Source organism: Salmo trutta, chromosome 4, assembly GCF_901001165.1.
Source record: "Salmo trutta chromosome 4, fSalTru1.1, whole genome shotgun sequence".
NCBI classification, from domain to species: Eukaryota; Metazoa; Chordata; class Actinopteri; order Salmoniformes; family Salmonidae; genus Salmo; species Salmo trutta.
In genome coordinates this window covers 73,137,156-73,153,626 of record NC_042960.1, presented here as the reverse complement: position 1 = coordinate 73,153,626, position 16,471 = coordinate 73,137,156, and the positions used below count along the sequence as shown (strand labels likewise).

Here is a 16,471-nt window from a genome sequence, read left to right as displayed (position 1 = left end):
TAGTCACCGAAATTGTGTCAGCAACTAGGCAGTCAGCTACTAGTCAGCTAGGTTGTGTCACCTACTCGTCAGCTAGTGTCACCTACTCGTCAGCTAAAACTGTTCGCTGCTCTGGCACCCCAATGGTGGAACAAGCTCCCTCACGACGCCAGGACAGCGGAGTCAATAACCACCTTCTGTAGACACCTGAAACCCCACCTCTTTCAGGAATACCTGGGATAGGATATAGTAATCCTTCTAACCCCCCCCCCCAAAAAAAGGTATAGATGTACTATTGTAAAGTGGCTGTTCCACTGGATATCTTAAGGTGAATGCATCAATTTGTAAGTCGCTCTGGATAAGAGCATCTGCTAAATTACGTAAATGTAAAATGTAAATGTAAATGTACTCGTCAGCTACTAGTCAGCGAGGTTGTGTCAGCTACTAGGCAGTCAGCTACTAGTCAGCGTAAGCTAGGTTTGTCAGATATGTTGTGTCAGCTACTCATCAGCTAGGTTACATCAGCTACGTTGCGTCAGCTACTCGTAAGTTAGGTTTTGTCAGCTACTCTTCAGCTACTCTTCAGCTACTCGTCAGCTAGGTTACGTCAGCTACACTTCAGCTAGGTTGTGTCAGCTAGATTGCATCAGCTACTCATGAGCCATGTTGCGTCAGCTACTCGTCACCAAGGTTGTGTCAGCTACTTGTCAGCGAGGTTGTGTCAGCTACTCGTCAGCGAGGTTGTGTCAGCTACTTGTCAGCAAGGTTGTGTCAGCTACTCGTCACCTAGGTTGTGTCAGCTACTCATCAGCTATATTGCGTCAACTAGGTTGAGTCAACTAGGTTGCATCAGCTACTAGTCAGCTAGGATGCGTCAGCTACTAGTCAGCTAGGTTGCTTTAGCTAGGTTGCGTCTGCCTCTAGTCAGCTAGGTTGCGTCTGCCTCTAGTCAGCTAGGTTGCGTCAGCCTCTAGTCAGCGTAGTTGCGTCAGCTTGGTAGCGTCTGCTCCTCGTCAGCTAGATTGCGTCAGCCACTCGTCAGCTAGGTTGTGTCAGCTACTCATCAGCTAGTTTGTGTCATCTACTTGTCAGCTAGATTGCGTCAGCCACTCGTCAGCTAGGTTGTGTGTCAGCTACTCGTCAGCTAGGTTGTGTCAGCTACTCGTCAGCTAGGTTGTGTTACCTACTCATCAGCTAGGTTGCGTCAGCTAGGTTGCATCAGCAAGTTTGCATCAGCTACTCGTCAGCTAGGTTCCGTCAGCTACTCGTCAGCAAGGTTGTGTCAGCTACTCGTCAGCTAGGTTGTGTCAGCTACTCGTCAGCTAGTTTGCATCAGCTACTCGTCAGCTAGGTTACGTCAGCTACGTTGCATCAGATACTCGTCAGCTAGGTTGCGTCAGCTTGGCTGTGTCAGCTAATCATCAGCTACTAGTCACCGAAATTGTGTCAGCAACTAGGCAGTCAGCTACTAGTCAGCTAGGTTGTGTCACCTACTCGTCAGCTAGTGTCACCTACTCGTCAGCTAAAACTGTTCGCTGCTCTGGCACCCCAATGGTGGAACAAGCTCCCTCACGACGCCAGGACAGCGGAGTCAATCACCACCTTCTGTAGACACCTGAAATCCCACCTCTTTCAGGAATACCTGGGATAGGATATAGTAATCCTTCTAACCCCCCCCCCAAAAAAAGGTATAGATGTACTATTGTAAAGTGGCTGTTCCACTGGATATCTTAAGGTGAATGCATCAATTTGTAAGTCGCTCTGGATAAGAGCATCTGCTAAATTACGTAAATGTAAAATGTAAATGTAAATGTACTCGTCAGCTACTAGTCAGCGAGGTTGTGTCAGCTACTAGGCAGTCAGCTACTAGTCAGCGTAAGCTAGGTTTGTCAGATATGTTGTGTCAGCTACTCATCAGCTAGGTTACATCAGCTACGTTGCGTCAGCTACTCGTAAGTTAGGTTTTGTCAGCTACTCTTCAGCTACTCTTCAGCTACTCGTCAGCTAGGTTACGTCAGCTACACTTCAGCTAGGTTGTGTCAGCTAGATTGCATCAGCTACTCATGAGCCATGTTGCGTCAGCTACTCGTCACCAAGGTTGTGTCAGCTACTTGTCAGCGAGGTTGTGTCAGCTACTCGTCAGCGAGGTTGTGTCAGCTACTTGTCAGCAAGGTTGTGTCAGCTACTCGTCACCTAGGTTGTGTCAGCTACTCATCAGCTATATTGCGTCAACTAGGTTGAGTCAACTAGGTTGCATCAGCTACTAGTCAGCTAGGATGCGTCAGCTACTAGTCAGCTAGGTTGCTTTAGCTAGGTTGCGTCAGCCTCTAGTCAGCTAGGTTGCGTCTGCCTCTAGTCAGCTAGGTTGCGTCAGCCTCTAGTCAGCGTAGTTGCGTCAGCTTGGTAGCGTCTGCTCCTCGTCAGCTAGATTGCGTCAGCCACTCGTCAGCTAGGTTGTGTCAGCTACTCATCAGCTAGTTTGTGTCATCTACTTGTCAGCTAGATTGCGTCAGCCACTCGTCAGCTAGGTTGTGTGTCAGCTACTCGTCAGCTAGGTTGTGTCAGCTACTCGTCAGCTAGGTTGTGTTACCTACTCATCAGCTAGGTTGCGTCAGCTAGGTTGCATCAGCAAGTTTGCATCAGCTACTTGTCAGCTAGGTTGTCAGCTACTCATCAGCTAGGTTGTCAGCAACTTGTCAGCTAGGTTGTGTCAGCTACTTGTCAGCTAGGTTGCATCAGTTACTCGACAGCTAGATTGCGTCAGCTACTCGTCATCTAGATTGTGTCAGCTAGTCGTCAGCTAGGTTGTGTCAGCTACTCGTCAGCTAGGTTGTCAGCTACTTGTCAGCTAGGTTGCTTCAGCTACTCATCAGCTAGGTTGCGTCAGCTTCTCGTCAACTACTCTTTATCTACTTGTCGGCTAGGTTGTGTCAGCTACTAGTCAGCGTCAGCTAGGGTTGTCAGCTGGGTTGTGTCGGCTACTCGTCAGCTTGGTTGTGTCAGCTACTAGTCAGCGAGGTTGTGTCAGCTACTCGTCAGATAGGTTGTGTCAGCTAATCGTCAGCTAGGTTGTGTTCGTTAGATTGTATATACACTACCTGTCCCGCTAGGTTGCGTCAGCTAGGTTGCGTCAGCTACTCCCCAGCCAGGTTGCGTCAGCTTCTCGTCAGCTACTAGTCAGCTAGGTTGTTTCAGCTACTAGTCAGCGTCAGCTACTAGTCAGCTAGGTTTGTCAGCTAGGTTGTGTCAGCTTCTCGTCAGCTATGTTGCGCCAGCTTCTCATTAGCTAATCGTCAGCTGTGTTGTGTCAGCTACTCGTTAGCTAGGTTGTGTCATCTACTCGTCAGCTAGTTTGTGTCAGCTACTCGTCAGCTAGGTTGCGTCAGCTACTCGTCACCAAGGTTGCATCAGCTAGGTTGAGTCTGCTAGGTTGAGTCAGCTACTCGTCAGCTAGTTTGCGTCAGGTACTCGTCAGCTGCTCATCAGCTAGGTTGTGTCAGCTACTAGTCAGCGTAAGCTAGGTTTGTCGTTAAGGTTGTGTCAGCTACTCTTCAGCTAGGTTATGTCAGCAACTCGCCAGCTAGGTTGTGTCAGCTACTAATCAGCGTAAGCTAGGTTTGTCATTAAGGTTGCCTCAGCTACTCGTTAGCTAGGTTGAGTCAGCTCCTCGTCAGCTAGGTTGCGTCAGCTACTCATCAGCTAGGTTGAGTCAGCTACTCATCAGCTAGGTTGAGTCAGCTACAAGTCAACTAGGTTGTGTCAGCTACTTGTCAGCGAGGTTGTGTCAGCTACTCGTCAGCGAGGTTGTGTCAGCTACTTGTCAGCTAGGTTGCGTCAGCTACTCATCAGCTAGGTTGAGTCAGCTACAAGTCAACTAGGTTGAGTCAGCTACTCGTCAGCTAGGTTGTGTCAGCTACTTGTCAGCTAGGTTGTGTCAGCTACTCGTCATCCAGGTTGTGTCAGCTAGATTGTACATACACTACTTGTCCCTCTAGGTTGCGTCAGCTAGGTTTCATCAGCTGCTCGTCAGCTAGGTTGCATCAGGTTCTCATCAGCTGCTAGTCAGCTAGGTTTTGTCAGCTACTAGTCGGCGTCAGCTAGGTTGTGTCAGCTACTAGTCGGCTAGGTTGTGTCAGCTACTAGAGTCACCGTCAGCTACTAGTCAGCTAGGTTGTGTCAGCTACTAGTTGGCTAGGTTGCGTCAGCTACTAGTTGGCTAGGTTGCGTCAGCTACTTGTCAGCTAGGTTGCGTCAGCTACTTGTCAGCTAGGTTGCGTCAGCTACTTGTCAGCTAGGTTGCGTCAGCTACTTGTCAGCTAGGTTGCGTCAGCTACTTGTCAGCTAGGTTGCGTCAGCTACTTGTCAGCTAGGTTGCGTCAGCTACTTGTCAGCTAGGTTGCGTCAGCTACTTGTCAGCTAGGTTGTCAGCTACTAGTCAGCTAGGTTGTGTCAGCTGCTAGTCAGCTAGGTTGTGTCAGCTACTAGTCACCGTCATCTACTAGTCAGCTAGGTTGTGTCTTTTACTAGTCAGCTAGGTTGTGTCAGCTACTAGTCAGCTAGGTTGTGTCAGCTGCTAGTCAGCTAGGTTGTGTCAGCTACTAGTCAGCTAGGTTGTGTCTTCTACTAGTCAACTAGGTTGTGTCTTCTACAAGTCAACTAGGTTGTTTCTTCTACTAGTCAGCTATGTTGTGTCTTCTAACAGTCAACTAGGTTGTGTCTTCTACTAGTCAACTAGGTTGTGTCTTCTACTAGTCAACTAGGTTGTGTCAGCTACTAGTCAGCTAGGTTGTGTCTTCTACTAGTCAACTAGGTTGTGTCTTCTACTAGTCAACTAGGTTGTGTCAGCTACTAGTCAACTAGGTTGTGTCTTCTACTAGTCAACTAGGTTGTGTCTTCTACTAGTCAACTAGGTTGTGTCTTCTACTAGTCAACTAGGTTGTGTCAGCTACTAGTCAACTAGGTTGTGTCTTCTACTAGTCAGCTAGGTTGTGTCTTCTACTAGTCAGCTAGGTTGTGTCTTCTACTAGTCAGCTAGGTTGTGTCAGCTACTAGTCAGCTAGGTTGTGTCAGCTACTAGTCAACTAGGTTGTGTCAGCTACTAGTCAACTAGGTTGTGTCTTCTACTAGTCAACTAGGTTGTGTCAGCTACTAGTCAACTAGGTTGTGTCTTCTACTAGTCAGCTAGGTTGTGTCTTCTACTAGTCAGCTAGGTTGCGTCAGCTACTAGTCACCGTCATCTACTAGTCAGCTAGGTTGTGTCAGCTACTAGTCAGCTAGGTTGTATCAAATCAAATATATCAAGTTTTATTGGTCATGTACATCTTGCTAGCAGATGTTATTGCGATTGTAGCAAAATGCTTGTGCTTCTAGTTCTGACAGTGCATTAATGTCTGTCAAGCAATCGAACAATTCCACAACAACTACCTAATACACACATCTAAATAAATGGATGGAATAAGAATATATACATATAAAATGTGGATGAGCATTGTGTTAGCGACATAGGCAAGATGCAATAGATGGTATACATTTTACATTTAAATTTTAGTCATTTATCAGATGCTCTTATCCAGAGCGACTTACAGTAGTGAATGCATACATTTTTTTTTTTGTACTGGCCCCCCGTGGGAATCGAACCCACAACCCTGGCGTTGCACACACCATGCTGGCGTTGCAAACACCATGCTCTACCAACTGAGCCACAGTATGTACAGTATGTACATATGGGATGAGTAATGCAAGATATGTAAACATCATGATTAAAGTGGTATTAATAAAGTGACTCTATTTGTTAGAGTGGCCAATGATTTCAAGTATGTATGTAGGCAGCAGCCTCTCTGTGTTAGTGATGGCTGTTTAACAGTCTGACGGCCTGGAGATAGAAGATATTTTTCAGTCTCTCGGTCCCAGCTTTGAGGCACCTGTACTGACCTCGTCTTCTGGATGGTAGCGGGTTGAACAGGCAGTGGCTCGGGTGGTTGTTGTCCTTGATGATCTTTTTGGCCTTCCTGTGACATCGGGTGCTGTAGGTAACCTGGCGGGCAGGTAGTTTGCCCCTGGTGATGCGTTGTGCAGACCACACCACCCTCTGAGGTTGTGGGCAGTGCAGTTGCCATACCAAGCGGTGATACAGCCTGACCGGATGCTCTCAATTACTGCAGCTGTAAAAGTTTGTGAGGGTTTTAGGTGACAAGCCGAATTTCTTCAGCCTCCTGAAGTTGAAGAGGCACTGTTGCGCCTTCTTCACCACACTGTCTGTGTGGGTGGACCATTTCAGTCTATCATTGGTGTGTACGCCAAGGATCTTAAAACTTTCCACCTTTTCCACTGCTGTCCCATCAATGTGGATAGGGGGGGTACTCCCTCTGCTGTTTCCTGAAGTCCACAATCATCTCCTTTGTTTTGTTGGCGTTGAGTGTGAGGTTGTTTTCCTGACAATCAATGTGGATAGGGGGGGTACTCCCTCTGCTGTTTCCTGAAGTCCACAATCATCTCCTTTGTTTTGTTGGCGTTGAGTGTGAGGTTGTTTTCCTGACACCACACTCCGAGTGCCCTCACCTCCTCCCTATAGGCTGTCTTGTCATTGTTGTGATCATGCCTACTACTGTTGTGTTATCTGCAAACTTGATGATTGAGTTGGAGGCGTGCATGGCCACGCAGTCATTGGTGAACAGGGAGTACAGGAGGGGGCTGAGCACGCACCCTTTTGGGGCTCCAGTGTTGAGGATCAGCGAGGTGTAGATGTTGTTTCCTACCTTCACCTGGGGGCGGCCCGTCAAAGTCAGGGTCTACAGTGGAATTTGTCCATTTACCTTGGCTGTAGTTTAATATTGTTTCTCCTTTGTTTTTAGCTTTCACTCCGTTCAACATCCCTTTAAGACGTGTTGTGTACAGAATCAAAGATTTAAGGGTTGGGATGACTTGTAGATCATCCTTTGTAATCATCTTGTCTTGATCTACGTTACTAGCCTAAGAGTGTTGAAATTCAACCTATTTCTCACGCAACCTAAATACATCATTGAAGATCCCTGGTTTGTGCTCGTGTGTGCGTGTGTGCTCGTGTGTGTGTGTGTGTGTGTGTGTGTGTGTGTGTGTGTGTGTGTGTGTGTGTGTGTGTGTGTGTGTGTGTGCGCGTGTAGTCTAGGTCCCAGGGTATAGGGTTTATCCGGCTGCATGTTCCCTGGGCGACGCTGAGCAGAGAGGCGGAGCTACAGAAGATCAAAGTGCCAGTCAAAAAGGTATGCCTGTTACCACAGCAACACACATGCACACCTGGTAGCTTTTTGAGTAATCTTGTGATTGAGCTGATGTGACCGTGTTACATGTGTTGTGTTCTTTGATTGGACAGAGTTATGGATGTTGTGTTCTCTGATTGGACAGGATTATGGTTGTTGTGTTCTCTGATTAGACAGAGTCATGGGTGTTGTGTTCTCTGATTGGACAGGATTATGGTTGTTGTGTTCTCTGATTGGGCGATATACCGTATACCGGGGCATTTAGAAATACCTACTACCCTAAGCAGGAGGTGCGTGCTATACCACTGCTTATATCAAACTAAAACATATTCAAAGATGACAAAAAATGTAATGTGATACAAAATTGTATCACTTATTTTCAATTTCAATCAATAATAAAATGATAGCAATACCAATGCTAAGTTAAGTAAACTATCTGTGTCCAATAAATGATATCCAGCTCAGGACTCCAGCTATGCATTTGTTTTGCTAACTTGCTAGCTAATTGGCTAGATGGCGAGATCAAGCTTCTTTCTACAGCAGAGACAATCCCCTCCTGGATCAAGAATGCTGTTGCCTAAATTGTTTTGTGATTTTTTCCCCAAAAAATATGCGCCTCTTGTAATACCTTGTAATATTGTGTACCTCGGTATGGTACGGAAACGGTATGAACATCTGAATACCGCCCAACCCTATTATGTTCTCTGATTGGACAGAGTTATGAGTGTTGTGTTCTCTGATTGGACAGAGTTATGAGTTGCGGCAGCCTCAGGGCATCGCGGGGAAAATAGCATTGTTGTATCAAACCCTGATCAAACCCTTCCGACCTGATGTCCCAGAAACACTAAACACACAGTCCCACCAGAACCGAACAAAGACCCTTTCACACCCCTTCTCCAGAGACAAGCTACACCTGTGAGTACACACACATGCTCACACACATGCATACAAACACATATGCGCTCACACACATGCATACAAACACTCATGCGCTCACACACATGCTTACAAACACACATGCTTACAAACACATACAAGCACACATGCTTGCACATACATACAAACTCTTACACACACATATTAGCTCATGCTTTCTAACCATGTCTGTCATCCTCTGCAGGTTTGAAATCAAGTCGCAGGACATTCTATTTGACTATGCCGTACGCAGCAGAATAGTGAGTCACACACACCTCTCAATAACACTTTCTTACGGAGTACGGTTACATGCACACGATCATGTGATTATTGTGGATAGGGTAATTGTTAATCATGTGATTATTGTGGACAGGGTAATGGTTAATAATGTGATTATTGTGGACAGGGTAATGGTTAATCATGTGATTATTGTGGATAGGGTCATGGTTAATCATGTGATTATTGTGGACAGGGTCATGGTTAATCATGTGATTATTGTGGATAGGGTCATGGTTAACCATGTGATTATTGTGGATAGGGTCATGGTTAATCATGTGATTATTGTGGACAGGGTCATGGTTAATCATGTGATTATTGTGGATAGGGTCATGGTTAATCATGTGATTATTGTGGACAGGGTCATGGTTAATCATGTGATTATTGTGGATAGGGTCATGGTTAATCATGTGATTATTGTGGACAGGGTCATGGTTAATCATGTGATTATTGTGGATAGGGTCATGGTTAATCATGTGATTATTGTGGATAGGGTAATGGTTAATCATGTGATTATTGTGGATAGGGTCATGGTTAATCATGTGATTATTGTGGACAGGGTAATGGTTAATCATGTGATTATTGTGGATAGGGTAATGGTTAATCATGGGATTATTGTGGACAGGGTCATGGTTAATCATGGGATTATTGTGGACAGGGTCATGGTTAATCATGGGATTATTGTGGACAGGGTCATGGTTAATCATGTGATTATTGTGGACAGGGTCATGGTTAATCATGTGATTATTGTGGACAGGGTAATGGTTAATCATGTGATTATTGTGGATAGGGTCATGGTTAATCATGTGATTATTGTGGATAGGGTAATGGTTAATCATGTGATTATTGTGGATAGGGTAATGGTTAATCATGTGATTATTGTGGATAGGGTAATGGTTAATCATGTCATTATTGTGGATAGGGTAATGGTTAATCATGTCATTATTGTGGATAGGGTAATGGTTAATCATGTCATTATTGTGGATAGGGTAATGGTTAATCATGTGATTATTGTGGATAGGGTCATGGTTAATCATGTGATTATTTTGGATAGGGTAATGGTTAATCATGTGATTATTGTGGATAGGGTAATGGTTAATCATGTGATTATTGTGGATAGGGTAATGGTTAATCATGTGATTATTGTGGATAGGGTAATGGCTAATCATGTGATTATTGTGGATAGGGTAATGGTTAATCATGTGATTATTGTGGACAGGGTAATGGTTAATCATGTGATTATTGTGGATAGGGTCATGGTTAATCATGTGATTATTGTGGATAGGGTAATGGTTAATCATGTGATTATTGTGGATAGGGTAATGGTTAATCATGTGATTATTGTGGATAGGGTAATGGTTAATCATGTGATTATTGTGGACAGGGTAATGGTTAATCATGTGATTATTGTGGATAGGGTCATGGTTAATCATGTGATTATTGTGGATAGGGTCATGGTTAATCATGTGATTATTGTGGATAGGGTCATGGTTAATCATGTGATTATTGTGGATAGGGTAATGGTTAATCATGTGATTATTGTGGATAGGGTAATGGTTAATCATGTGATTATTGTGGATATGGTAATGGTTAATCATGTGATTATTGTGGATAGGGTCATGGTTAATCATGTGATTATTGTGGATAGGGTCATGGTTAATCATGTCACGGCTGTTCAAATAATCGGACCAAAGCGCAGCATGTTCGTAGTTCCAAATCTTTATTTATTCGTGAAACGTAATGCAATACACTAAATACTTGAACTAACAAAAACATCAAACCGTGACGCAGAGAGGAAAACACACTACTCAAAAATTAATCACCCACCAAAACAGGTGGGACAAACATCAACTTAAATATGACCTCCAATTAGAGACAACGACGACCAGCTGCCTCCAATTGTAGATCATACCAAACAAAACCAACATAGAAATACAAAACTAGAAACTGAACATAGAAATACAAAACATAGACCATCACCCCCTGTCATGCCCTGACCTACTCTACCATAGAAAATAACCACTTACTATGGTTAGGGCGTGACAAATCATGTAATTATTGTGGGTAGGGTAATGGTTAATCATGTGATTATTGTGGATAGGGTAATGGTTAATCATGTAATTATTGTGGACAGGGTAATGGTTAATCATGTGATTATTGTGGATGGTCAGATTAATTTAATAGTTAAAATGAAATATTTAGATACTTGCTAGATGAACAATTTCCCTAATAATCCTGTTTACATGGATACATCTGAAATCAAGCTACCTGATGGAACTCTGATTAAAAAAAAGAAACTGCAGTCAAAATAAACGTTCTACCACAGCGATAATGTTATTTTTGTGAAGCATATATAGTTGGCATGTGAAAACTACTTATAAAACGTTCAATTGTTCAGATTTCATTTCACTCACGCAAAAGAGGGAAGCTCGCATGGCTGATGCTAGCACACGCGCCGATCAAATACACGCGCCGATCAAATACACGCGCCGATCAAATACACGCACCGATCAAATACACGCGCCGATCAAATACACTGCGTTCTCTTACTACAGGATGGAGAAGGCGCCAAACCACTGGAACCAGTTCACAAATTGAACTTTGCAACCAATGAAGTGGCTGTTGTGGTTGAAGAGGTGCTTGATCATCTGTCGAGATGCCTTTGCTGTTTACTGAAAGAATCCGTTGGGACCTTGCAGACTTGAAATAGCTTTTTCGGCCAATTGGGAAAGATCATGTTAATAAAGCTCTGACGAAGGCCTTGAGGCAGATGCGTAAAGCTTAATAAAGAGCAGTGATACTAGCAAACATGTATAAATAAAATATACACAGCTGTCCTAATATTTTGAAAGATTGCTCAGAAAACCAGGTGTTTTAACTGGCGTTTGTTTACTTCAATTTTAACTATTACATAATCTGCCTACTGCTATAATCAGTTTAATATGGAATTATCACAGTGCATGGAAACGTGTCATAACAACAGCTTCAGTAAAGGAATCACCACCTTCATTTCCTGTGTTTGTCTGTACGTATGGGTTAGGGTTAGGGCTAACCCTAACCCCATTTCCTGTGTTTGTGTGTACGTATGGGTTAGGGTTAGGGTTAGGGTGTGATTATTGAGTAACCCTAACCCCATTTCCTGTGTTTGTGTGTACGTATGTTTAGGGCTAGGGTTAGGGTTAGATCTCTATATCCATCTGTATCTGTTAGCCCTAACCCTAACCCTAACCCTATCCCTAACCCCATTTCCTGTGTTTGTGTCTAGGTCAAGGAGATATTGACACGCACCGCCTGTACACAGACTTGCCAAGCCACTGGTGAGCTCTCTCTCTCTTTCTTTATATCTCCCTCTCTTTCTTTATATCTCCCTCTCGCTTGTGTATCTTTCTCTGTATCTGTATGTCTCTCTCTCTCTATCTCGCTCTGTTTCTCTCTCTCTCTCTCTCTTTCTTAGTATCTCCCTCTCGCTCTGTCTCTCTCTCTCTGTACCTCTCTCTTGCTCTGTTTCTCTCTCTCTGTATCTGTCTCTGTCTGTCTGTCTCTCTCTCTCTCCATCTGTATCCCTCTCTCTGTATCTGTATCTGTCTCTCTCTGTATCTGTATCTCTCTCTCTCTCTCTCTCTCTTTCTCTCTCTTTCTCTCTCTATCTGTATCTCTCTCTGTATCTGTCTCTCTCTGTATCTGTATCACTCTCTCTGTCTCTCTCTCTCTGTCTCTCTCTTTCTCTCTCTTTCTCTCCCTATCTGTATCTCTCTCTCTCTCTGTATCTCTCTCTATATATATATATCTCTCTCTCTGTATCTCTCTCTCTCTCTGTTTCTCGCTCTGTATCTCTCTCTCTCTGTATCTCTCTCTCTCATATATATATATATAATATATATATATATATATATCTCTATATATCTCTCTCAATTAAATTCAATTAAATTTGCTTTATTGGCTCTCTCTGTATATCAATTCAATTCAATTCAAGGGGCTTTATTAGCATGGGAAACATATGTTAACATTGCCAAAGCAAGTGATGTAGATAATATACAAAAGTGAAATAAACAATACAAATGAACAGTAAACATTACACTCACAGAAGTTCCAAAAGAATAATGACATTACAAATGTCATATTATGTATATATACAGTGTTGTAACGATGTACAAATGGTTAATGTACAAAAGAGAAAATAAATAAGCATAAATATGGGTTGTATTTACAATGGTGTTTGTTCTTCGCTGGTTGCCCTTTTCTTGTGGCAACAGGTCACAAATATTGCTGCTGTGATTAAACACTGTGGTATTTCATCCAGTAGATATGGGAGTTTATCAAAATCGGGTTTGTTTTAGAATTCTTTGTGGGTCTGTGTAATCTGAGGGAAATATGTGTCTCTAATATGGTCATACATTTGGCAGGAGGTTAGGAAGTACATCTCAGTTTCCACCTCATTTTTTGGGCAGTGTGCACATAGCCTGTCTTCTCTTGAGAGCCAGGTCTGCCTACGGCGGCCTTTCTCAATAGCAAGGCTATGCTCACTGAGTCTGTACATAGTCAAAGCTTTCCTTAAGTTTGGGTCAGTCACAGTGGTAAGGTATTCTGCCACTGTGTACGCTCTGTTTAGGGACAAATAGCATTCTAGTTTGCTCTGTTTTTTTGTTAATTCTTTCCAATGTGTCAAGTAATTATCTTTTTGTTTTCTCATGATTTGGTTGGGTCTAATTGTGTTGCTGTCCTGGGGCTCTGTGGGGTGTGTTTGTGTTTGTGAACAGAGTCCCAGGACCAGCTTGCTTAGGAGGCTCTTCTCCAGGTTCATCTCTCTGTAGGTGATGGCTTTGTTATGGGTTTGGGTTCTCTCTCTCTGTCTGTCTCTCGCTCACAATTCAATTCAATTTGCTTTATTGGCATGACTTAACAATATACATATTGCCAAAGCTTACTTTAGTTATTTACAATATTAAGATAAGATATATCTCTGTCTCTCTCTGTATCTCTCTCTCTCTCTGTATCTCTCTCTGTATCTCTCTCTCTCTCTGTATCTCTCTCTGTATCTCTCTCTCTCTGTATCTATCTCTCTTTCTCGCTATCTCTCTATCTCTCTGTATCTCTCTCTCTGTATCTCTCTCTCTGTATCTCTCTCTCTGTATCTCTCTCTCTCTGAATCTCTCTATCGCTCTCTGTATCGCTCTCTCTCTGTATCTCTCTCTCTCTGTATCACTCTCTCTGTATCGCTCTCTCTGTATCGCTCTCTCTCTGTATCTCTCTCTCTGTATCGCTCTCTCTCTGTATCGCTCTCTCTCTGTATCGCTCTCTCTGTATCGCTCTCTCTTTATCTCTCCCTCTCTGTATCGCTCTCTCTGTATCGCTCTCTCTGTATCGCTCTCTCTCTCTCTGTATCGCTCTCTCTCTCTGTATCGCTCTCTCTCTCTGTATCGCTCTCTCTCTCTGTATCGCTCTCTCTCTCTCTATCTCTCTCTGTATCACTCTCTGTATTGCTCTCTCTCTCTCTGTATCTCTCTCTGTATCTCTCTCTGTTTCGCTCTCTGTATCACTCTCTCTCTCTGTATCTCTCTCTGTATCGCTCTCTCTTTGTATCTCTCTCTCTGTATCTCTCCCTGTCTCTCTCTCTGTATCGCTCTCTCTCTCTCTCTCTCTCTCTCTCTGTATATCTCTCTCTGTATATCGCTCTCTCTGTATCGCTCTCTCTGTATCGCTCTCTCTCTCTGTATCTCTCTCTGTATCACTCTCTCTCTGTATCTCTCTCTCTGTATCGCTCTCTCTGTATTGCTCTCTCTGTATCGCTCTCTCTGTATCGCTCTCTCTGTATCGCTCTCTCTCTGTATCGCTCTCTCTGTATCGCTCTCTCTGTATCGCTCTCTCTGTATCGCTCTCTCTCTTTATTTCTCTCTCTTTATCTCTCTCTGTATCGCTCTCTCTCTCTATCTCTCTCTGTATCGCTCTCTCTTTGTATCTCTCTCTCTGTATCTCTCCCTGTCTTTCTCTCTGTATCGCTCTCGCTCTCTCTATCTCTCTCTCTGTATCGCTCTCTCTGTATCGCTCTCTCTTTATCTCTCCCTCTCTGTATCGCTCTCTCTGTATCGCTCTCTCTGTATCGCTCTCTCTCTCTCTCTCTGTATCGCTCTCTCTCTCTGTATCGCTCTCTCTCTCTGTATCGCTCTCTCTCTCTGTATCACTCTCTCTCTGTATCTCTCTCTCTGTATCGCTCTCTCTGTATCGCTCTCTCTGTATCGCTCTCTCTCTTTATTTCTCTCTCTTTATCTCTCTCTGTATCGCTCTCTCTCTCTGTATCGCTCTCTCTCTCTGTATCTCTCTCTCTGTATCGCTCTCTCTCTCTGTATCTCTCTCTGTATCTCTCTCTGTTTCGCACTCTGTATCGCTCCCTCTCTCTATCTCTCTCTGTATCGCTCTCTCTTTGTATCTCTCTCTCTGTATCTCTCCCTGTCTTTCTCTCTGTATCTCTCTCTCTGTATATCTCTCTCTCTGTATATCGCTCTCTCTGTATCGCTCACTCTGTATCGCTCTCTCTCTGTATCTCTCTCTGTATCGCTCTTTCTCTCTGTATTTCTCTCTCTCTGTATCGCTCTCTCTATCTCTCTCTCTCTGTATCGCTCTCTCGGTGTATCTCTCTCTCTCTGTATCTCTCTCTCGGTGTATCTCTCTCTCTCTGTATCTCTCTCTGTATTGCTCTCTCTATCTCTGTATCTCTCTCTTTATCTCTCTCTCTGTATCTCTCCCTGTCTCTCTCTCTGTATCTCTCTCTCTCTCTCTCTGTGTATATCTCTCTTTGTATATCTCTATCTCTGTATCTCTCTCTGTATCACTCTGTATCGCTCTCTCTTTGTATCTCTCTCTCTGTATCTCTCCCTGTCTCTCTCTCTGTATCGCTCTCTCTCTGTATCGCTCTCTCTCTGTATCGCTCTCTCTCTGTATCGCTCTCTCTCTGTATCGCTCTCTCTCTCTGTATCGCTCTCTCTCTGTCTCTGTATCGCTCTCTCTCTCTCTCTGTATCACTCTCTCTCTCTCTGTATCGCTCTCTCTCTGTATCGCTCTCTCTCTCTGTATCTCTCTCTGTATCGCTCTCTCTCTCTGTATCTCTCTCTCTATCTCTCTCTCTCTCTGTATCACTCTCTCTCTCTCTGTATTGCTAAATTACTTACATTGTCAAATTATACATATAACAGAGCCCAGACAGAACCTGTGATGAACGGTCAGAGCCCAGGTCGGACGGAACCAGTGGTTAACGGTCAGAGCCCAGACAGAACCTGTGGTTAACGGTCAGAGCCCAGACAGAACCTGTGATGAACGGTCAGAGCCTAGACAGAACCTGTGGTTAACGGTCAGAGCCCAGACAGAACCTGTGGTTAACGGTCAGAGCCCAGACAGAACCTGTGATGAACGGTCAGAGCCCAGGTCAGACGGAACCTGTGGTTAACGGTCAGAGCCCAGACAGAACCTGTGGTTAACGGTCAGAGCCCAGACAGAACCTGTGGTTAACGGTCAGAGCCCAGGTCTGGCAGAACCTGTGGTTAACGGTCAGAGCCCAGACAGAACCTGTGGTTAACGGTCAGAGCCCAGACACAACCTGTGGTTAACGGTCAGAGCCCAGGTCTGACGGAACCTGTGGTTAACGGTCAGAGCCCAGGTCTGACGGAACCTGTGGTTAACGGTCAGAGCCCAGGTCTGACGGAACCTGTGGTTAACGGTCAGAGCCCAGACAGAACCTGTGCAGATGATCTACAGTGGGCAACCAATTATTTAATACAAGATACATTTCACCAAAATCAAGGTTTCATAATTATTGGCACTCCTCATTTAGTACCTAGTGCCTCTGGCAGGGATACCACCATGGTCTTTTCCTGTAATGTTTGACAAGGTTAAGGAACACATTTGGAGGGATTTTGGACCATTCCTCTATGCAGATCCTTTCAAGATCCTTCACATTCTTGGGTTTGCGCTTATCAACTGCCCTCTTCAACTCAGCCCACAGGTTTTCTATTGGATTGAGGTCCGGCGACTGAGATGGCCACGGCAGAACATTGATTTTGTTGTCACAGAACCAT

The 16,471-nt window shown here is 44.2% G+C and overlaps 1 protein-coding gene across 1 annotated transcript in view; it reads left to right on the top strand.

Moving 5' to 3' along the window:
- Nucleotides 1–7,118: 7,118 nt before the first annotated feature.
- LOC115193092 (anoctamin-2) overlaps nt 7,119–16,471 on the top strand; it is a gene marked incomplete at its 5' end in the record, with an annotated part of 123,495 nt that continues 114,142 nt past the window's right edge. Inside the window, 4 exons of the mRNA XM_029752074.1 lie at nt 7,119–7,217; nt 7,963–8,129; nt 8,335–8,389; nt 11,671–11,722. Of these exons, the coding sequence (XP_029607934.1) occupies nt 7,119–7,217; nt 7,963–8,129; nt 8,335–8,389; nt 11,671–11,722 (373 nt within the window). The remainder of the gene's footprint in view (nt 7,218–7,962; nt 8,130–8,334; nt 8,390–11,670; nt 11,723–16,471) is intronic.